General features: G+C 30.5%; 1 protein-coding gene across 1 annotated transcript in view; it reads right to left on the reverse strand.

Moving 5' to 3' along the window:
- Positions 1-240: 240 nt before the first annotated feature.
- LOC116347033 (RNA-binding protein Musashi homolog Rbp6) overlaps positions 241-24,898 on the reverse strand; it is a 371,521-nt gene continuing 346,863 nt past the window's right edge. The window contains exons 12-14 of the mRNA XM_031777427.1: positions 19,165-19,233; positions 18,376-18,608; positions 241-17,015 (exon numbers count right to left, since the gene is read on the reverse strand). Coding sequence (XP_031633287.1) covers positions 16,974-17,015; positions 18,376-18,608; positions 19,165-19,233 — 344 coding nt within the window. The 3' untranslated portion in view covers positions 241-16,973. The remainder of the gene's footprint in view (positions 17,016-18,375; positions 18,609-19,164; positions 19,234-24,898) is intronic.

The following is a 24,898-nucleotide window of genomic DNA, read 5'->3' on the forward strand; positions in this document are numbered from 1 at the left end:
AATAGATTTTGTGCGTAGCATGCAAATCAGGAAAATCGAGACCCAAGACAAACGTGATCTGATAAAATCAAAATGACGATCTAATTAACGACGTTAATGAAAATACGATCAAAGAATGATGAATCAAGTTGAGCTAAATATTTTCCCTTATACTTGCCTTCATATAGAGAGAGAAAGAAAAAAAGGGTAAAAGAAAAACCATATTATGATTATGAAATCCATAAATAAAACACTTTTAGGTTATTGAACAATGTCCATAATATATTTTTATAATAATTCCCACATACACAGGGCACGTTGTGAACCATTTTTTTTTCTTTTCAATATTATTTTATATACTTTAATAATTATATATATGTTCATCATTTGTTTTTTTTTGTATATTTTCTATCCGGTTGATTTGCATGTCTCCCGTCGTCATCTTTCCACCTTTGTTCTTTTATAAATCTTTATTACTATGTTCTCATTGTGTAGGTTTTTTTTTGTTTATTTATTTATTTATTTGTTCAAGATATTCTTGTATATTAATTATTAATGTAATTAAGTTATTCTCTTTGCTTTTTTTGTTAAATGTATGTATTATAGGTGTTTGTTGTGTCATTTGTGTGTATGTGTGTTTGTATTTGAATGTGATTGCCACTTTGACGCTTCAAATAACACCCGATGAAATTGTTTTCAAATTCAAAGTTTTTGCTCATCTTTTTGTTTTTCATATGATTGCTTCTAATAAGTTAGAAAACGTTTTAAAAATCAATGGAACAAGACCAATTTTTGTATTGCAATTTGCTCTTATTTTCGTTATTTGATTAGTACAAATCGAAAATTTCGAAAAATGATGCGTTTTTTTTTTGCTTTTGATCATTTGTTTTGAGCCATATTCCATACAATTTTTTCTTCTTCTTCTTCTTCTAATAACTGATTTTTAAAGTCATCACGTTTTCATTCCAAATTAATTGGATTGTGTTAAGTTTTTTTTTTGTTTAGAAGCATATTAGTCAGTTTGGCTGAAGGTATTTAGACGGATTGCAACAGACGAAAATCTAGTTGCATAGAGCCCAATAAAATACATAATTTACTTTCATTGTTTTTGTTGTGAAAGATGTTTTGTTGGTTTTTGAACATTTATAGATTTCTATTTGGTTTACATTCAACAATTTAATTTGATTTTGTTATTTTGCTTGACCAACTCACACAGCGATGAGTGTCTCTGAATTCATTTTGTGGTTCTTTTAAAAGATATCCAAAAATCATTGATCATTATAGAGTGTAGTGTGTATCCTGCTCGGTTGTAATTGTTGATAAATGAACAAACAAAATAAATGAAATGCAACATAACTTAAATTACTGTATTCATTTTTTTATCATTGTTTTCTTTTTGATAATTTATTCAATTTTATTCCATTATATTTCATCCATTTCCACTTTGCTTGTTATTTTTTAATAAAATTAGATTATAGGCTAAGTTTTTCTTTTCCTTATTATGTATTGTTCATACGTCTGCCTTTGATCAATATATGCGAAATTCAATTCACATATACCGTCCATACATACATAAACATTATTTCATTTAAATACATATGTGATTATTTTCTTTTGATCTCACATCATATTTCTTTCTCTTTTTTAGAACAGTATTAACTCTATTTGTCTGTTTTTTTCACATTTTTTTTTATTCACTTTATTGTTCGAAGAATTCTTTGAATTAACGCATAAGCGCTTAAACAATTAGCTTTTGTGTGTGTGTGTGTGTTTTGCTTATATATCTTAAAATAAATGTTGCTATGTAAGTTTTTACTGTTGTTTATGTATGTGTGTTTTGTTCTTTTTTTAAACTTTATTTGGTACATTTTCATTGTTTAATGCGTGTGTTTTTTTTTGTGTGACTGTGAGAGTGTGTTTACATAATTTCAAAATGTTTGAATGTAATTTAAATAGATTTATCTATCGCTTGTTATCATCATAATCATCCTCTTAAAAACTATATATAGTGTATGTGTGTGAGTGTATCTGTCGAATACATATACATTTTTAAACTCCTTTCATTTACTAAAAAAAATGATACATTTAATTCAACTGTTGACCGTCCTGGCGATGGAAAAGAATGATCAAGTCTATTTTTTCCATTTTGGCATTAACTTTTTGGAATTGATCATCAATATTATGCTGCCATCGTGTAAAATTCCAATGAAGATTTTAATGCGACAATTTTGTGCGGAGCAATTTTTCTTCACACAAAAAAAACCCATTTCAATGCAATAACGTTAATGTTCGTTCATTTCAAGTAGTTTGAATTGTATTTGAATTGATTGCATGGGAGATATACGAGAATATTACGACTGTCACATAGCCAAGCGAAGAGTGGCTTTTACCAGTATAGATGTAATAGGAAAAAAAACCATTCTGATTGATACTCATATGAAGCGATTTTCAAATGGTTTCACTGTGCAGTTTTGATTGTGTGTTGAATAAACCAGAGCAAATAAAATCATTTCGAATTAGTTTGTGTAGCGAATATACACTCACACTGTGTCACACGCCTGCGTAAGTGAATAGTGATAAACAAAGTTGCTGTTAAGCGTAGCACATCGCAGTACAAATCAATTTGAAAATGGTTCTTTTGCTCTGGCACAATTAAAAAATCGAACTTTTCTTCATTTTTGCAGCCATTTCGCACACCATCACATAATCTCTGATGAAAAAATTTGTGAGAATGTCTGAAATGTTCGTATTTTTGACATTTTCTGGCGTGCATAAACTTGAGCATTTCATCAAATCGGTGACAGTCAAATCACTCGGTGACAGTCAAATTCGTCTAATATTACGCAATAGTTTCTGTCGCTTGATCTAATACCAAATCTCAATTCAGCCGATGTAACATAAAAATGATGAAAAACCAGGTGATTTAATAACCCCTCTTGGGACAAGTCTTGGACAGTTGCTTCAAATTTGGTTGTGTGTGTAGAAGGGAGGGTTTTGTATTCGTTCTTTATCTGGTTTCAGGAAATAAATGTTATGTAATTTTCTTTTGGATAAACGTTGATAAAAACTTTCACTTCTTTTTCTCGCTGGAAAAAATATGTCGTTTTCTTAATTTGTTTTTTTAATTGTTTTCACGTATTGCTATATGGGTTTCATGTGTAATTTTTGTTTTTCATGATAATGAATATTCGATCACAGCAAAGTGTCCGTGCTTTTATTCGGGAGAAAGGGAGCTTTCACTTGCTGTAGTGTGTGTTAGACAAATATAGTCGAAACGACCCATAATCATTGGGAGCCAAAAATATAAATTGAACTGAAGAGAAACAGGCGAAACTAAACAAAAAAAAAAGTATTGACCAATGCCATCTATTCGATCTTTTGTTTGCATTTTACTATATATACTCTTGGTGTAAAGTTGCGATAATAAATAAAATTGTTTGAATTCATTCCGAATTCAACATTAAAACACTTTTAATTCAATGGTCAAAAAATCGATACAAGTGTTTTTTATGCCAAAATCGGATGTGAATGTTTGATTTGTTTCGCTGTGTATATGTTTCGTATGCTTCTCAATACTCTTCGGTTCTGTTTTTATTTTGGCTTAGTATCGTTTACACTTGTGCATAAATCCCTCCTTAAATGTGTACCGTTAAAATTTAGCTTAAATCACTTGTTCATTTTGTGTGTTGTGTGTGTGTGTGTGTGTGTGTGTTGTGTTTATTGCGCTTTCTTCATCTTCATTAAATGCATTTTGCATATATAATGTTTCATTTGTTTTATTTTGTTAAAATGTAGTGTATATAGCAATAATGTAGTTCATTTGATGACTGTGAAAGTAACGTGTGTGTTCAGATTTGTTTTTTTTTTTTTTTTAAATAATAATACATCAGATGGACAGACCAACATTTTACATTTTTTTTCTTCATTATTTCGAATTTATTTATAATTTTGAATATTGAAATGCCCAAAAATCAAAACAAAAAAAAATATTTCTATTACATTTAGTTAAATAACTAGAGAACCGACGGACTTTCACAATCACCAAATGAACGGAATTCTTTTTTATTTGTTTTGTTTGTGGTTGTTTGTTGTTTGGTAAAATTACGTAATAATTATAATAAGAGTCGTATAATATTGATTGACTTTGTCATCAAAGTTTAAAAGCTTTATGTTTTGTTTATAATTTGTTTTTTTTTTCATTCATTCATTTATTTAATTTGGAGCCCGTACTATGTTCGTGTAGTAAACATGCGGTTCGGTTCATCAATTCATCATTTCATAATTGTGCATGAATTGTATTTAATAGCGAGAAAAAAAGCCGGAAATGCCCGAATCAATACTTTGAATATCTCGATCGCTTAAAATGCGAATGGATTGGAGGAAGAGGGACTTTTCAATCATGTATGTTAATGATTGATTTGACAAGGAAATAAAACGTGAAAATAACCAAATAAAAATTTGAATCCATATCAAGTTTACTACAAATGCTCCATTTTTTTTTTGTTCTGGTAATTTTCTTTCTTTAAATATATGATTTCGCTTTCATAACACCGATTTCTTTGATTTGCACTTGCAAATACATGTGCAATACTTCTTCACTTTTCTCTCATCGTTTATTAGACAAAGAAAAATAAAACATAGTACAGGCCATTTCAATAGTGATAATCAATAATTGTAATATATCATTTTAATAATAAAAATGGTTATTGCTTTATTCCATCATCTTAATCTTATTCACTAGAAAATACATATATTTTTATATATATTCATATATAATATTTTTGTTTGTTCTTGATGTTGTTGTTGTTTCTGTTACCATCGTCTCATTAAATTACCGAAATTGGCTTCTTCAAATACGGAAATTAAAATTGAATATTACATGGAATGCGCACATTTTACGTCTATGTTCTTTTTTGATGTTTGTTTTTGTCATTATAAAAACGCATTCAATGCACAATTCATTTGTTTTTTTTTTTTTCTTTCGTTGCGAAGTAGAAATGTTCAATTACTTGTTTAAATGTGTTGTATATATTTATTCTGTTTTTTTTTTTCATTTGTCGATAAGTTATGGCTAATATTTTCCATCAATGTGATACATACACACTTCGAATACATCGTTCATATCATAAGGGCAGCCAAGTGGGAAAGTGTTTTTTTTTCTTCTTTATAAATAATGCTTTAAGAATGCTCGAGTTTGATTTTATTGGCGTCCATTGTAAATAAATGTGATTTACATCAAAATAAAACGATTTTCTATTAACTTCGTTTTGTGGGATTTTTTTTAATGTATGTTTGTTCTTCCATTGAAATGCTTCCGACAAAATGCTTCAAATCATTGACGCGTCTTTCACGTATTTTTGCTATCGTTTTGAATTGCCATTCGATGATTGACATTTATGTCGCGGCTTCATATCTAGTGATGCTGCGTTGGGTATTGTCAAGTTACTTGAACCCGAAACGCATATAATAATAAAAATGTAACAAATAATGTTTTTTTTTTGCTATGAATTGCTATGAAAAGCATCACATTAAAAATTGATGCGTGACTGTTAACATCTTTGTTTGCTCATCATCATCATCATGAAGAGATGCACCAATAAATATTATTTATTATTTGGTATTTATTCATTTTGGCAATTCGTTTAAATCTTCTTCTCTTTTTTTTCTCTTAATTTCTCTCGTTCTTTTGTTTCCCTATGTTTGTGTATGTATCTGTTTACAGTAAGGCCCATGACACGGAAATACTCTTGAGTAAACAAATTTCGCATTTTTTTTTTAAATAGAAATTTTCTATCATACTTATTCTTGTTTAAAAAAATTTATTTGCATTGATTTATTCTGCTTTGATTAGTCCATTTTCAAAACAAACAAAAAGAAAATCATCGTAAAGTATCCTGCATATTTTTTATGGCATGATTTTTTTTGTGTGTGACACAAAATTGTGTTGATTCCATATATGTTTTTTGTTTTTAAATTTATTTTGGGTAAAAAATAGGCGCAGGAAACTCTTCAATGCAATTAAAAATGTTCATTTTTCTTACGCTTTTTTTATTCTAATATATTTGGTCTGCTGTCAAAGTTAAAGACGAGCCAGAAATGCCGGAAAAAGAAGCATTTTCTTTTGGAAAGTAATAAAAATATGTATGACATGCCCGTTTTTTTTGTTGGAAAATCAATTGGAATCATCACGAGAATAATCATCTAAACAATTTCTGTTGAGCTTTTCGCTCCATTAAAATGGAAGATACTACAATTGTTTCAAGTTTTTTTTTTGTAGTTATCTGATTTGTGTTTGACAGAAATGTGTGATCATTTATAATTTACAGCCACCGCGTACCGTGCGTACATTTTTCGTAACATTTCGATACATTTAATTTGACAGCAAACCGAACTAGCCGAATAAAAATGACTTGAATATAGACTACATGTGGATTCAAGAAATCTTCATACATACGATTTGAAAATACACACATTATACCAACGGTGTCATTTTGATGAAGATGAAAAACATACGCAATAACATCCATTTCAGGGATTATTCATCCAGAAAAATCTCAATAAGTGATTTTGTGAATATGTATTCGATGGGGAAACAAGTCGTATTTTGTTTAAAGGGATCGTTTGATATTTTTTTTCATTGAATTAATTGTTCTATTGATATTGAAAGAGTTGTTAAAATATTTCCATCCATTTTGAAATTATTGAAAATTCTTATGGATGACAATAAATTCGATTCTGAATAAACAATCGCAATCATTTGCTCGAAAGCGGTAAGCGGTCATTTCATGTTAGAAATTTCTATGCGAATGTACAAACGATTCACTGGATATGAAATTTTCAATGTTAAAGAGTAAAATAATGAAATTGTGTACGAACCAGTCGCATTTTCAAATTCGTCGTAATTTTATTTCATGAGTCCAGCGTCCAAATTGAATAATTTTTCAGCATTTTATCATGTGGATTTTATGATTTTTTATGATTTCATTCTCATTTGGTTCAAAGTGTTAAATATTTATTCATTTATTTATATAATATATAATATATTGTCAAAAATTGCTAGAAACGTTCGTTCGTTCGGAACGTTTGTTTGAGAGTATGCATACATTAAACTGATGTATTTTCATTAAGGTATATTTTTTCTCATTTTCATTTTTTTAGTTTTTTTTTTTTTAATTTGAAATCACTTCTGACAACAACGGAACACTAAAATATTAACGAAACACTGAAAGCTATTCGATTGAAAATGTTCCGTTTGGGGTTTATTGTCAAAATGTGATTACAGAAAACCCTCATCCATCAGCGCAACTCCAATATACAAACACATACATGCACATTCAAATGTTTAAATGTGATGGCACCCATCTAATTCGCACATATCGTCGATTGTGTCCGGTTTCCTTTTAAATATGAACGACACAATTATTGGTTAAATTTCAATCGGAAAACACCTTACGGTTGAATATCCATTATTGGAATATAATTCTAAATTTACGCTTAGTTTAAAATATTTTCCTTTTTTTTTTAATTTTATATTTTGCTTTAGAATATTATTTATTATAGGTTATAGTTTTTGTTGTTGTGGTTGCTGTTCTCATCATTTAAATTTTGCTTATAATTTAAAAAACAGAAGAATTGCCTATTATTGAGGAATTAGCATTGCTATGGGAGGGGGGCTGGTTGAATCAAACGTATACATCTTCATATTTCGAATATATTGTTCGCGGATAGAACGAAAGTTCGCATTTGGCAAATATATTGTATAATGCAGCAAGTATAATATGTGCTTGCGAATGCAGTGCATTTGTGTTATTGTGTGTATGAGAGAGTGTGAATCTGATGTGTATGTATATTTGGAGAAAATGGTTATTTACACTGTTTACATGGGTCAAGTGTAAATAATGTGAAAAAAAAGAAAGTTTTGAAAAGGCCTGTAAGTAATTCAATATAAAGACGATTTGCTAACAAAATAAAAACAAACAAACAAACAAACAATTTTGTTTAAGTAACACCATATAAAATAAGTTGACGACGAAAATATGGACATTTTCGTCATAAGTACAACTTTCCGTTAATGTGTGCGTGCAACAGAGTGCTGCAAATTATTAAGTGTCATGAATGTTCTTCTTGTTCTTTTGTGGAAAGTACGGAAGCCAATATGGAACAAACCACTTAAAAAGTCAAAAGTTATATATATAAATTGTTTATTCATGAATGTTTTTGCTTTTTTTCTTATTTAATTTTATTTTTCGAAGAAAAATAACGAAACTATCGTATTAAAACTTAATTTCAATTATAATGGATTGCTTTTTCGTCATTGTTTAACATTTTCTTTTTTGGTGGTTTTCTACATATGCTTCTTCAAAATAATATCATTTTATTGTATAGGTCAATATCAAAAGGACTGTGTGCAATGCAAGATATTTAATCGGTCCAACATATGGGAATCAAATAGGATGGTACGTGCGATTTGTTTGATGATTTGGCCATTGGTTGCGCTCTCAAAATGTGTTAGCCATCAATGCTGCTCATATTGTTTGGTAAATATTTTCTTAAATTATGTTTTTTTTTGCTTCTCATAAAAATTGTATTAATTGACGATTAAATTGAATTATTTGACTTTTGTTGTTTAATATTGTTGTTTTGTATGTATTTTCATTCTTTTTTTTTATTAATTTGTGTTTATTTTCAGTGGTTATTAATCTAAGTTTAGCTTGGGAAGGGAAAAAAATTGTTCGTTAAAAAATTTGTGAATTATTGCATAAAATAAATTATTGCTTCATGATTTTCGTGAAAAATTAACTCCATCATCTTCCGTATAATAATCATTTTTTGATATTTGAGATAAACGAAATATTCATCTAAGTTTTTGCATAATCGAATGCTTTCAAAAATTGAAATGCACATATTTGTTTTCAATAACACACACACAAAAAATCGTCATTGGTTTATTTATCGAAAACATAAAAATAAAACAAACCAGAACCATTTTCGATATATGTCACACTATGCAAAAAACAAATGACGGTCAATTCAGAGTGACTTTACACGTTTAGCGTTGCAGTTTCATCCGCTAAATGCTATCATTTCTATTCATTTTTTTTTTATTCCTTTCACAAAATAATATTCATGACAGTAATTTTTCTTTGTCATGATCGTAAATAGAAAGTAGCACACACATATATTTAAGTGTTTTATTTCCACTTAAATCAACACCTCTTCGGCTAACTTACAACAACAAAACAAAACAAAAAAATAATTATCATAAAATACTCAAAAAGACATACTACTTATTTTTATATTGCTTAATTTTCGTGTTGTTGTTTTCTTTTTGTCTCACTTATGTTACTATTAATTGTTCGCAATTCATGAAAATAAAAAACTAAAAAGGAAACGTACGGCTTTTGTTCTCCATTTTCTTTTATATATGTGAAGGAAATGAATGTAATTTGGTTGAACGGTATGTGGCACGTAAAACGAAATACAATTCATTATTTCGTTTGATCGATGGAGATCTTCACGGTATAATAGTGCCTTTCAATGATATACCGCAGGCATGCAAAATATAATTCATTTCTGAACAACAAAAAAACTAATACAGAAAATCGAATTTACAATCATTTCAATGGTCTGTTACTGCTGTTTACCGGATATTTTGCGTGATGTAAGTAGACATTTGATTTCCATTCCGTTTCGTTCGACAAACATTCGGTTGGAAATAATGTTTGGGTATATATATATTATTTGAAAAGATTTCGAAAGTGGTGACTCGACTGGTGGTTGGAGTAATAGGGAAAAAGTATGTAATTCACTTTGATACGAAGGAGAGACTGTAGTTCGCTGCAGAGTCGAAAGCCAAAATCAACCGGATTTCAAAAATTGAACGAAAATTTGAAACGAAAAAAAAAAAATGTCGACAAAGAAAATAATAAAACCAATAGACTCAAGACTATATGTTTTCCATGAGCACGCAACTTCAATCAAGAAAGAAACAGAACAAATGCATCTGAATCATATTTTGCCACGTGTTTTTTAGATTTCTCCGATATCGGGGTAAACAGGTATACTTTTCATACTATTTATTTGAGTTAAATGCTCGTCTCTTTAGATAAAATAGTTCAGCTTAACATTATTACTCATATGTTTGTTTGTTTTTTTTTTATTCACTTTTGTTTCATTTTCATCGTTTTTCTTTCAGTCAAAAAATAGAATTTTTCGTTTTGCACCTTATCAGAAGTGAAGTTATTTAGATTTCGTCATTTTCATTAATATTTGAATTTTTAACTGATTTCATTTAGCTTTTTTTATTTTAAAAGATTTGTTTTTTTACCATTTATCTATTCTAATAATTTTGTTCCTATCTATAACCTCTTTTCATGGCCTTCCTAATTTATTTATAAGGTTTTGTTGAGTGTGTGTGTGTTAATCGCTCTATTTCGGTTTTCATGTGTTCAAATGTGTTATTATGGTTTTCTTTTATCTGAAGTTTATGTGCACTGTTATGTTATGCGAAATGAACCAATCGTAGAGCTATAACTATCTCTTTGTGTTTAATTTTCAATTTAAAATGTTTTGTTGCTTAAATTAAAAAAAAAAAAAACAAATCAAATCCAATCGAATAGATGAAGATTTGACATTGTATTACTTAATTCATTTTTCTATTTGAGAATTGGTGTCCGTTGTCATTGCTCATCGAATTTCGTATTTAAACATTTTTTATTAAAAAAAAAAACATTTCTTAATCAAATTAAACGGTAAAATTTGAGAGAGGGGGTTGGCGGGCGCATGGTAAAAGTGAATAATGGTTATAGTTTAACAAAGTAATTCTTATTAGCGAATTGTTTGGGGGGAGAGGTGACACATTTTGTTTATTTAAATTTTTCATTTGCCTTCCATTGTTCTTTAAATTTCATTAAATATGTGTTGATCACTTGAGTTAAAATTTCAATTAATTTTACACACGATTAAATTGTTATTCTTCAGGGGGTGTTGGCTAGAGAGTAAAGGGTATATTTTTTTTTATTTTATTTACATGGCTTCTGTCCATATAACACTCATATTATCATTTAAATAGCCCAAAATGTGTGACTTTTGATTTTTACAGAACAATGGACAGAAATTCAACCACTTTGGATTTTGAGTGTGTATGTGTTTCGTTTTTTTTTTTTTAATTTAATTGTTTTTATTTATTTATTTTTATTTAGCCTAACCATAAGATAATAAGATGGAAAGAGATAACTAAAAGATTTGTCACACATTTGTTCGCGTCGACAATTTTTTTTCGTACGGTGTTTGGTGTTGTACGGAATGAGCGATATTGAAAATGTGGCCAAAATCTAAACAACACATGAATTAACTACACTGATAATTTGTTTTAGTTTGGTTTGTTCCATCATCAATACTTCAATTATTCAAATTTAATAAATTAATTAAAGCAATTGCCTTTTAAATATTTTGTTTGTTTCACGTTTTACATATTAGTTACATAATTCGTGTTCATTTCATTGTTCTACTCAAATAACTTTTGCTAGCACGGTTTTTTTTTCTTTGCTAAACTAATCCTCTCGAGAATAATATCTTTTGTTTACTTCTCGGTGTTCATGTAAAACTTTTATTATTGATTTCATTTTTTTTTATTTCCTTATAAATATCCGCTGAAAAAAAACCTATTCATTCTGTTCTTTTTTTTATAGTATGATTTATATTTGTGCCTGTATAGGAGAGAGAGCGAGAAAAAATGTCCGCATATTCTTTGTTTTCGTTTAAATACAATATTTTCTTCTCATATCATCATTTATTTGGTTTAGTATTCTGTTTAAAAAAAAACAAACGGAAAAAAATGAACTCACCTCACACACGTCACGCTTTAATGCATCACTTCAATGCTCATCTTTTTTTTACAAGTTTCAAACGGGAGGAATATACTTTTTGTATGTATATCAATGGTTGTTATGTGTTATATACTTCAGTAATTATTCATAAATATAAGAGTGTGAGCGTTTGTCATTTAATGTTATACACATTCGACAAACCGTTTCATTGAACGTTGTTTCTATTTTCTTGCCATTGTGACAAATTTGCGTACGAGATAAGCCGTACCCTTTCAAATTCGCGGCCAAATTCATGCTATTAGAAGACTTAAACACAAAGACGTTGCAATGTCCATTGAACTCGTGAGTGTTTTATTTTAAAATGACTTATTGGATTTAAGTTAGCTATTGAAATGTCTTCAATTTATATGTATTTTATGCAGCGATATTTTTTTTATTCATTTCTCACATTATTCAAAGAGTTCGAATGAATTTTTATTATTATTGCTTTTATTATTATCGTTTACTATTTGTTTTTACACTACCAGCTTTGATTAGGTTCATTTATTTAAAGGATTAATCCAACTATCGTGGATGCGTTGACCAAATTAAACCTTCGAGCATTCATATGAATGCAACAATTGTGGTTTTTTTCGTGTTCTCTTCTTTTCCTCAAGAGCAAGCAGATGAAAGACAATAATGCTGTTGAATGAAGATATTTTATTGGAGCGAAATGAATCAAATGGCAGATAAAACAAACAAAAAAATGATGATTTGAATGAAATGGCAATTTGCAGCCAAGAAATACATATTTATGTATTTTAAAGCAAGCAAGCAGATGCAAAGATAAACCGAAATGAATAATCTGTTGTGCAAGTTGTTGAACGCGCAATGCGTTTGCCATTTTGATAGAGAAAAATAACAGTCAAACAGTTTTTTTTTGCTGATAACTGAAAATTTATTGTTTGTAATTTGTAGCTTGTGAACAATCAACAAGTAAATAGATTTTGTTCGTTTTGTGTTCCGAAAAAAAAGACACAAAGAAGCACTAAATAAAATGCTCATTTCTTGTCTATGCCAGTGACCATAAATTTTCGTGGACAGTTTACCCATTCCAAATTGGCTCCGTCAGTCTGTTGCCGCTGTTGTATTATGCGGCGAAATTAACGCACATTAAATTCGCATTTTTTTTTTGTAACAAACAAATGCAATCAAATCAATTTCCAGCCACACAACAAATAAAAATTCCGACGATTTGAGCTCAAGCTGAAAAAAGAGACCATATTGGCGTTTTTCATCTTTCAATATGTTAACATTGGCATCGCTATGCATTGATCCAAAATTCTTATCACAAAAATGAAACGCAAAAAGAAATATTGTGAGCGTGTCTGTGTGTTTGCAGTGAGGAGCGAGAAAGAGAAAGTGAAATGCTTGTCATATTGTGTACTATAGCAAGAAACTCGTGGGCTTTTTGGTTCGATTGAAAAAGAAAATGGGACTACAACACACTAATCCATGAATGGTCAATCGTTTTGCTTTTTTGCAATTTTATTGTCATGTAACGTAATCTATCGTATGTGTCAGCACCATCGAGCAATTGTGTCCATTTTATGGACACATGGGTTCCAGGAATGAATTATCTAAATATGCAAGTTATGCTGTGTACCTGATTTCTTTTTTCGGGTTTGGCTGCAAGTAGTTTCGATTGATTAGAGAGCATTTTTATTGGCACGCTGAGAACATCAGCTCGAATTAAATAATTGTGCCGGGTTTTATTTGAGAATTGCATGTTCATGTTGTCACATTTCATTAAGTTCAGGATTATATGTAAGTTATTTATATATAAAAAAGAAGAAGACAAATGCAAAATGTCAATATTTGCAAACTTGCTATAGCTTGGTCCATTTTGGTTTTCTTTTTTGGTATTTATTTAATTCGTTTTTTTTTGTGATTTTGTATTTATGTGTCACATAATATGTGATTTTTTTGTTGTTATGTTTTCGTTTAAAATATTCAGTTATGTTATGTACAGACAACAAAAAAAATGTAATTACCTAGAATTTACAGCTGTTGTATCGTCGCGTGTATACTCATATATGAGTTTAAGTGAATAATCAATTTACATCACTTAAGATATTTCTATATAAGTTTTTTGTTTTCGCTGTGTATATTTACTTTAAGGTTGTTTCGTCTTTTGTTTTGTTTTTTTATTCAAATGCTTACTAATCGTTTGTTTACAAGTTATCTGTGTGTGTGTGTGTCTCGCTTGCTGTCTTTAATTTGTCTGTTAATAGTTCACTTATTAAATGATTATTTCTTTTTAAAACGTTGCATGCTCTTTGGATGATGGGATAGTGTTTGTTGAGCATTCAAAGGGACTAGGTTTGTTCACTTTCTCATATTTCGAAATTGTAAAGAAGATACCCTGTTAAATATTCATCTCTTTTTTCTTTTAAATTTAATTTAAATGTTTTGTTATTATTTTAGGTTTTTATTGTTCATTTATAAATATGAAGGTGCATGTTCATTTCATTTATGTTTGGTTGTTACGTGTGTGTGTGTGTGTGTGTTTTCGTGATTAGCGAGATTTTGGTTTTGGTAAAAAAATGTCAAGCGACGACGGCAATTGTCTAGAATCTAACAAAGCATACTTGTTTTTTGTTGTTGTTGTTTATTTATCAATACGAAAAAAATGTTATAAAATGCTCTCTATAGAAATTATGACATGAGAATGTATTGCAAATTGTCGTAATTGTTGGTTGTTCTAAATGTGTTTTGTTTTGTTCTTTTAAAATTCTTCTATTCAATTTGTAAGTAGGCTTATTCTCACTGGCATAAGAAAACGCATAAATTCTCTGTGATTTTATGTTTAAGTGTTTTGTTTTTGTTTTGGTAAATTTCTTTGCTTTTCGAATATTCACATTTTTTTTTATTCTTTGTTACTAAATATTTGTTGAAGGAAAAACACGGTGTAAAATGCGATTGGTTTTATGCTGATAGATGCTATTGCTTGATGTGCTGTTGCTACCACAATTTTATCGATTCTTGATTTGATGCGTCATTTTAATCGATTTTTTTCAAATGCATATAATTGATTGAAACTTAAAATAATCCATTCGTCTATAAAGCGTGTAGGTGTCATCGGGTGCAGCAAAGTGCATTGTCGAATAAAATCTAAAGGTTGGTTATCCGAATATATTTATGCAACATTTGCTGTTTTCAATATATTGAAAAAAAAAATGCTGATTATGTTTGAACAGAAAAACACGACTATTGAATGATAAGCAAATGAATTGAACCAAAACTCAAAATGAGTAATGAACGTTCTTCTCAATGCATTTGCTACGAAGAACATACTGTAATCCAATCCAATTAATGGTTTTTTTTTCATTTTGGCAATCAATGCATGCTTTTGTATTTGTAAATTGAACGCAAAATTTGGATACAATATACATTATAAATGCATAAACTCTGTAAGAAATATTTGTTCAAGTACTTCAAGTCATTTGTCGTTTTTTTTGCTGTAAAGTGTTGAAATCAAATGTTTGGTTGAAAACTACCACGTTTGATAACTACCATTCAAAAGATAAAAGCTTCATTTATATATCTATATTGTATATATAATTTCGTCATTCCGTCGGAAGACAACGCGGTATCTGCCAGCTGAGATCCACTTAAATCTTTTTTTTTTCATCTTCTTTTATTTCGAATGGCGAAATGTAATTTACAACTTATGAACGATTCACACTGAGTGCCATCAACATTGTTGATGTTTTCATAAGCTTTTTCCATTGGCAATCATTTTGTGAGTTAAACTACACTTTCGTCAAATAAACAAAACAAAGCACTATGTGAATGTAAAATCGATTTTTCCAACGGATCTTTTCTTCAATTGATTTCGATTCAAAAAAAATCCTTTGAACCATTGGGGGATATGAGCAGAAATCTGACATCTAACTGAAATCTCTTTTCAAATGATCGGATCAATTCATATCCACGTACAGTTGGCCATTACTAGAAGTTATTTGTAGTAAATAATAACAATAACATTTGTCTCTTGTTATTAATGCCAACTGTTTCGGCTACGAAAAGGAACGAAAATAAGATGTACCAATACAACAAAACTCTCTCTCTCTCTCTAAGTATGAACAATATTTTTCGTTATAATATCAAATTGTGTAGGTATTTCATGTTCACTCTTATACGCACTTCGTTTCAACATATTTTATATGGAATAGCATAGAATTTGTCTTTTGTCCTAGCTAACATATATAAAATCGGAATGTTTGCTTCAAAATATGATGACAAACTCAACGAATTCGGTTGTCCATGCCCGTTAGTTCATCTGCATCGCAAAAAAAATTTGCCCAAATTTCTATCAACACTGAAAATATTGCAAATATGTAGAGATGGATTGTTTTATGCGTGTGTGTGGGGTGTGTAGAATGTAACACATTTTTTTTAAAGAAGAAAATATATAATTGTAACATTCATTTGATTTCTCATTCTCTCTATAACGGCTGCGTTCATAATATATTCAAATGATGCAAGTTTCCATTTAAATATTTTTTTTTTGGATTAAATTTTACACATTCGTCCTAACATTTTCCCTCATAATTCGTAATAATTTTATTTAGTTTTTTTGTTGTTGTTATTGTTGTGGATTGTGTGCGGGTAGGCAAATGAATCCCGTTTCGATTCATTCATTTATATATATAATCATGTATATATACTTATATAGGTTAATTGATGTAGAATATTTTTATTCAATATTTTTTGTCATTTTTGTTTTTATTTTATGTAAGTGGTTTATTTTGCAGCGCAATTTATTGCAGCCGATTTTTGATTGCAGTTGAAAATATATTTTATTATAATTACTTTATTTATTTATTTATTTTTTTCTTTTAATTTTAATATCTATATAGAGTTTTTGTCTGTTTGTGTTCGTTTACTGTGCCTTGTATAAATGTGTGTGAGTGTGAATATATGATTTTATTTCAGTGGATTCTTCTTCTCATTAAACTATTCTTTGATTTCCACAATTTCATTTTTTCCTTGTTTATTTCATCTGATATAAAGTTTTATACTTTGCCTGTTTGTTGTTTTTGTTTATTGTTAAGCTGATTTTGTGTTCTCTTTATCAAACAATATGTGTTTTATTTAGATGTGCCTCGCATGGAAATCAATTCAATGATAACCGTTGGTGAATGCAGCTTGTATTAATGGACCCTGTAAGAAATGTAAACAAAATAAAAAGAAGAAGTAAAAAAACCATTCAATACAATTAATCAATTTATCGCAGCAAAAATGAACCAATTATTGAACCAAATGAACCACGAATTGAATGGACACCATTTTGAAACATTATTTGAATTAAATTAAATCATTTTTTTCAATTAAATCATTTGACGCATTTTAACAACTTTAGTTTTTTTTTTCAACAATCGTTTTGATGTTCATTATAACAACATTTAATTATTGTCATATTAATTCTAATTGAAATGGCTATGATTTATTATGAGCGAAAGAGAGATATATAGAAAGAGAGAGGGGTAGAAAGAGAAAACCAATAAATTCTCCCAAAATTAATAAATATTCTAAATATCAATTTTCATTAAGCATATATATGAAATTGTTGTTTTTTTTCGAATTCGGTGTGAAGTAATTAGTGCTTTGTTTAATTAGCATCAACAAAATGTTGATAATTTCAAATTGAAATGTTTGAAATTGGATCTTTGTTATGTAAGTGTCATGTGATATATCAATATTTGATATGAGTCATAATGAAATTGGCCTGAATTGAAAATTGCAGTGTTCGCAGTGCATAAAAATTGACGCACACCAAAATTTGCAGATCAAAATGAAAGAACGAATGGGAACAAAAATGACATGGAACATGAACCCGAATATTGAATATTGAATACAATACAAACGGTATACTTTTTGTCCATGCCCGAAAAAAAAATTGATAATTTTCCAATATAATTCAAGCCAAAGATGATTGACGGAAATGACGTGCTTGCATTTGGAATGATCGACGCTGTATATTCGTGTGTATATCTTTTGACGTGTGCATATTTAATGACTCGTCGAATCGGCACCGCTATTGTGTCAGTTAATGCATTTATATCCGAATCCGAATCTGAATAATACATTCGCTAACGATTGCACAATTAATTTTGCATGCAGTTGCAATTATTTTTAGATTTTTATTTGTATGTGTTTTCACTTTTTGGCCATGTGTGTGTTTCCACTGCACTGCGTTTTATCTATAAATGAGTATATTGTACAATGAAATGGCTATTTTAATCAGAATTATTGTAATCCTGATAGCGGTTAAATTAACCATTGTATAAGTAATATTCATCTCATCATTATCTGTTTGGGTGTCGTTTGAAATCATCAATTTGCATTCAATGGTGCAACTAAGCTTGTAAATATAGGCGCGTTGAGCGAGCGCCCGCGCTTGAATGCTTCAATTTTAATGGACAGAAAGAAATAAGTGCACAATATGATTGAGAAGCGAGATCGAGAGAGACAGAGAGAGAGAGAAGGGGGGGGGGTGTAGAGGTAATCAAAATGAACTTACAGGACTGTAATTCAATGGTGCTCGACTCACTGCAATGGCTGGGAAGCCGGATGGTTGGGGGCTCGCCGCTTGCACATATCCTACGCTATCGGCTGCACTAGAACTATACATATCAATTGTTGGTCCTGGTGAATTGGTCGCTGGAAATCCGCCTCTTGTTGTAGTTGTATGTGGTGATGCTGGTGGTCCAAAACCTTGTGCTGCTGCAGCAGCCGCCTGATAATTATTCATGACTATATTCATACGAGAGAAAAACGAAAAAAAAAAAAATTGAGTTGAAAAACATTAATATACAAAATACGATGTGTGACGATATAATCGAAAAATAATTGATTTTATTTCAACTGACTTTTGTTTATTAAATTCAATCGGCTCAACGAAACGCGGAACCGGCGTGAGAAGTGTAATTTTTGCAATGATTTTCACATAAGAAAAAAAGTGGCAACGGTATACACGATATTTTTTGTTCGATTTTGATTTTGCTTTGATGCGCTACGATTTACGCGTTTGGTTTATGGAATGATTTTCAAGCATTTGCAAAATTAACAAATCATATACACAATCAATCGACACACACAAATAAAAACAAATTGGTGGCAAAGGCAGTGTCAAACACACAAAAATTATATTCAGTCGAATTTGCTTTCATTTTGATTTAAATGCCATCCCCAAGCGGGGGGATATCAATGCATGATTCGATTCAATGGATGTATTTGTGTGTGAGTGTGTGTGTGTGTGTGTGGGTGGGGAGGGAGGTTGTGCTTTTCTTAAACATAAATGTGGCCTCACCTGAAAGTGCTTGTGTTAGGAGTGGTGTATTGTTGTTTGGTGTTAGCTGGCCGTTTGTCAAGTCATGAACTGTAAAAAATACATTAAATGAATTAATTTGATTAACTGATGTTGATGATTTTGGCCGGTGAGGTTTCTTCTTTTTTATTAGATTCACCAATTCAATCAAAATTTTAATATTTTATTTCGAATCATGTGAGAAGTTTTTTCTTTTCATTTCTCAAAAACCAATTTTGTGGTAGCAAAATATGTTGCATTTTTTTAAAAATCTATAATTGTTATCTTGGCAGGTAAATGTGTATAGTTTGAATGAATTGTTGCGCAGTCACACGAATATTTCAGCCAATTTGTGTAAATCGTCAACACAATCACATTTATTTTTAATTGAATGTGTGTTTTTTTTTTTGTATATTCTCAATTTTGGCAGAGATTTTGCGTTTCTCATCGAAATTTAATCAGATTGTTTGTGATTGCTAAAATGCACAACAGATTCAAACATTATAAAAATCAATTAAATATCATAAAATAATTGATTGTTAAAACAGTTTATTTTCTGTTTTTGTTAAGAATGGTTAAGCACAATTCAAAACGAATAAAAAAAAAATTAACATGAATCATCAGAAACTAAATGATGAATACGAAATATGAATTAATGAATTTACGCACAAAAAAAGTGTATGCAATGCACAACGAGTTCGTTAGTGAACACAAATTTATTACAGTAATCCTATTCAACGAACTTTTGTTAAATTAAAATGAGATAATGATTTATTTATTTTTAAAAAAGTTCTGTGTAATGTAAGTATTTGTGTAGGGTTTTTTTTAAATTTTAATTTGAGTTATATAATCTCTAGGAAAAGCGATCGATTTTCTATATAAAATTGAAGCATTGAGCGACGAATACATATACGTTTAGAACAAATCGAGAATGGTTTAGTTCTGTGAATTGGTTTATGTATTAAAATCTGTGTAGAATATATACATGCAAACATGCACCCGAAATCATTGTATTACGCTCATTTACGTAGTTTAATCCAACTCCGATGACGTCATCAAATCGATCAATGCCCAACATATGTGGGTCTACCAAATCTAAAATTATATTTACTTATTGCTGACCAAACAACAATTATTCACATCTATGTATGTTTGTTACGTAAAATTCAGAATTTTTTTTCCAATTTTTTTTTTGGATATAAGCAAATGAAAAGGTTGAATGTAAATGTGCACATCCATTGGCCAAATGATAATGGCATACATTCAAAAATCGGAAATGATTCTCTCTATCGCTTGACCATTCACATGGCGCATATATTATGTGCTTAAATGTATGACAGAAAGCGATAAGAACCAAATAGCTTTGCACAGTTTCACCATACAAATCTGTAAATTCGTTTCCGCATTTGCAAGACAACCATATCACATCACAGTCCATGTGTACTTTCTTTCAAACTAACTCCACTCTCTCTATATTACCCTTTTTTTAAAAAAAACATCATCATTTGACTTAAATTTCCGAAAATATTTCCAGTAGACTGAAAATTGATACGAAAAGTCGAGATCGATGCTTGTTCGAGCCGAAAATGTGTAATATTCATATAATTTTGGCTTAAATATATTGTCAAGGTTACTTCATTCGTATAAAGTCATTTCGTTTTGAATAATAATCCGGCAAAACTAGTTGGCAATGTGCAGGGATCGTTGGTTGAAAATATATTGGTTTCGTTATGCCTGGCTTCGTTTCATTATTATCATCCTGCGATAACGTTAAAAAAGGATATTTTATACCGAATTTAATACGGTTCGCATATAAATTTACCTTAAACACAACCACACATTCTCCGAACCAAAAATGAGTTTATTTAGCAGACATTAACCTAATTGAAAGCGACCAAGCAAGCAAACAGACAGAATGAACGATATAGACGTTGGCTATGGGGTTAAATGTTTGAGGAGGCAAGAAGAAAAAATCATCGGAAATGATTATATGTATACGGTCGAACCAATTAAAATGATGAAACAAAAAGAAAAATCATAAAATCAACATAAAACTAAAAATCCCCTTATTGACCCCCCCGCGCGCGCTTTTGACGCAAGACGAAATCACGCACATTTTATACGAACCTATACACTTTATGGATAGACTAAATGACATTAGCGCCCATAAATTACGACAATATAATAATCACGCAATACATTGCACGACGGATGGACGGTTGTATTTGCGATTCGTTTTGGTTTTGTGTTAATTCAAAAAGTCATTAGCGAGCGAAGAAATTTGTTTCCTTATGCTCGAAAAATAACAAGTTTTGGTACTTGTACTACTTCCGAACCACAGTCATTGCGAGTCCCTTAACCTTATGCCCTCGAATCATAATGTAAATAGAGGAAGAAGAAGAAGAAAAAAGCGGTAATGCGAACCGAAGCACACGATCAGAACTTAACGACAGACCAACATTTGTGCTTCTATATTCGATGATATTATCTATTGTTATATTTTCGGGGCACTTTGGTGTAATATAATGATTTGATGTGCTGCCGTTTTTTTCGAACTACGAAATTCGTACTCAATCATATTTTTGTTAACGCAAAAATATAAAATTCGCTCACTTTAATGATTATGTACTTATTAGCCCCGGAGACATTTTTGTAAAATAAAGTGTTTGTGTGTGTGCTGACAAGTGCCGTCACGACGCGCGAAAAACTGTGTGTTTTAATAGCGTTATGCTTTTATTTCATTAGACTTTCGTGTTGGGAAATATACTTGATCGTATTTATTTGCGGTTTCCCCATCGTTTTTTTTTTATTTTATCGTATTAAGAGATTCGTTTCGTTAATAAGCAGAAAATTAATAGAATTTTAATTGGCTGTGTGTAAAATGTGTGTAGCAGATAAGTATTAAACGAAAAACTTTTCCTTTTTCCGGGTTTAAATGTGTTAATTTTATGTGATGTTTATTGGTACAGAATATGTGATTTCAAACAAGAAATCTTAACTCAAACGTACGAGAACAGAGAGCGGCTCATATTTGAAGGCATATTATTTCAAATCGGTAATGCTTACATAAAATGCATTCACCACATTTGGCGTTAAGAATATGCGCTTTTCACGCGTATTATATGCTTAAGCTCATTTAAAATAGATTGTAGAACGTCATCTTATTTAAAATAATTCAAGAGGAATCAAACATTTTACTTCATCGGATTATTACGGTCTTTTTCGGAATTTATTGAAATTCTATGCTATAATAATTCTTGTTTATCCTCCGTTTATTATTATTTTTATTCATATTTTGTAGTTGTTAAGTTATTTGAATTTTGAGTACAATCTGCGAAATGTTGGAAATGAGTTGTTCCTTTTGCTTCGTTGACGTTATTTATTTATTTAGTTTGTTTTCGTTTTTTTTTTGTCGTTTTGTCTTTCTTCCCTCCTTGTCAAACACTCCGACGCGAGATAAATTTGTTGGAAATATTGTGAATGAATGAAAAAGTTGTGTTGAAATCGCTCGAATAATGCATAGTCAAGCATATTGTTGAATAAATGTTGATAATAATGTCGATGACAACACACAGCCAATAACAACAAAATGCAAAAACAAACGCGTGCAACAACCAATCGAAAGAAAAACATCAAACAAAGACTAAGAAATGGTCAACTAAATGGTGGAGACAGAATATTATTCAGAATGTGTTGAAGGTAAACGTCGTTGGCCAAACCAATCGACCGAACCGCTTGAGTAAGCGCGCCGCCAACTATGTTATCCGTTACGCGATAGTGAGGGGTGGGAGTTGGGGGGTCATAGTGAGTGAAATAAAGTTGCGAACAACAGTTAGTTTGTGCGATTGCACTGTCTCCCTCAGCGCACCCGGATTTCTTATCCCTCTTCTTTCATTTTCATCGACAAGATTATATGTTTGTGCTGTTAAAATATATATTTATATATGAGAAGAAATTGATAAAGACTTGTGGCGCCGTGAAAGTTTTTGAGCGTTTTTATCGAGCATCTTGCTGCTCCTGCTTACTTTTCCGATTGTCGGTGGTGCTACCGAAACCTCTGCTATTGATGTAAGTATTATTGTTGTTCTTTTTCCCTGCTTTTTCATCGTTTTCATTTTTGTTTTTGCACTGGATTTCTCCCTCTCTTCTTTACGTCACTTCTTTCATATATATTTTTTTTTTCTTTCTTATTTTTGTTCTCCATCCGAGAAATTTATTTTTATTTTAGCATTTCACTTTGGGTATTATATTTGCCTGTTCAATCTAATGTGAACGAGAAATTTTCTTTCATTTCCTCTTTACTGTTTGTCGTGTATTATGCTCCGACCATATTACGGAAACATATAAAAAAAAATGCGAACAGAATAAATTCGCGGGCGCACATAGCCACCATCAGCCCCGAAAAGGAAAGAAAAATGAGAGTGCGAGAGTTCACTTATGTTTGAGTAACGTTAAGTCGTCATCATGGCCAAAATAATTTCAAGTACATAAATGCCAATGTTCGGGAATGCCTTCTTGCCGCGATGAGACACACACACATAGTGAGAAATTGAGAGAAAGAGAGAGAAAGAGAGAGAAAGAATGAAATGAAACTCCGTTTGAAAATCGAAAAAATGTACACCGATCGTTTTTCTATATGTTCCCAATAAATTTATCGATGTATAAATGCGATATGTACAATGTTTGCGCAAGAACCACTGAGACAGAATACATTATTCACCATTGAATGATGAAATTTATAAAGTGGAGTAAAAATGAAAATTTCATTTCGGTATTTTTCGGTGTTCGCTGTTGTGGGTGCATGTTGTTGGCCACATTTTTCTCTGTTCTTATACACTTAAGCATAAATCGAAAATGGTATGCCTTGTGAAACCGATAATTTTCTACTTTTATCTACGAATATATCATACCTTCGAATGAGGCCGAACGCTCTGTTCGGTAGTTTGAGAAAGAAACAAGTGCGTTTTCATATTTTACATATAAATTGTTCAAATCAAGCGAAAGATCACACAGCGTGTATGATATTTCACGGGGCATGATTTGTGTAAACTGCATATGCAACCCAGCATGAGTATACTCTGAAAGACACTTCCACAATTTGATTGGAATATAACATGTTCGTGTTAAAAGAGTTTCGCGTTTAATGTGAATCCATGACATTTGAACGTTGAAATTACATAGAAATAATCGAGTTAACTTGGATTCAAAAATCCAATGTACTTTGAAATCAACAGAAAATGCACTACGAATTACATTAAACGCACTCATGCAAGCAATTAAGACATTGAGTGGAATCAACAAAGCATGTGACATCTTTCGATTGCAAATATAATATTTCGATTTCAGTGAACAGTGCCACTACTCTCTCTCTCTGTCTCTATACAAAACACTATCGTTATTAGAATTTTGTGTGTCTTCTTGTCTTCTTTAAATCATTTGCTGTCATCGACCGATTCTAGTCGATGACGACGTAACCAAGTCAATAGACTGAATGAACATGAAAGCAAATGTGTATGTATACTTGCTTCTTCCTCATTCCACCAATTCAGTTTGCAAATAACAAAGGCAAATGTACTTTGCTTGTCACATTGAAACCATAATAATAACACCAAGCCATTGCGGATGACGAGACGAGTTGAAAAAAGTCAATAGCACTCAATAAAGCCAAAGATGATTTAAGAAAAGAACGCAAATAAATATGAAAACAAAAGCACCAAACGCAAATCTTCACTATAAA

The sequence above is a fragment of the Contarinia nasturtii genome, unplaced genomic scaffold (genome assembly GCF_009176525.2).
Source record: "Contarinia nasturtii isolate CC-2019 unplaced genomic scaffold, AAFC_CNas_1.1 Cnas_scaffold_1699, whole genome shotgun sequence".
Lineage (NCBI taxonomy): Eukaryota > Metazoa > Arthropoda > Insecta > Diptera > Cecidomyiidae > Contarinia > Contarinia nasturtii.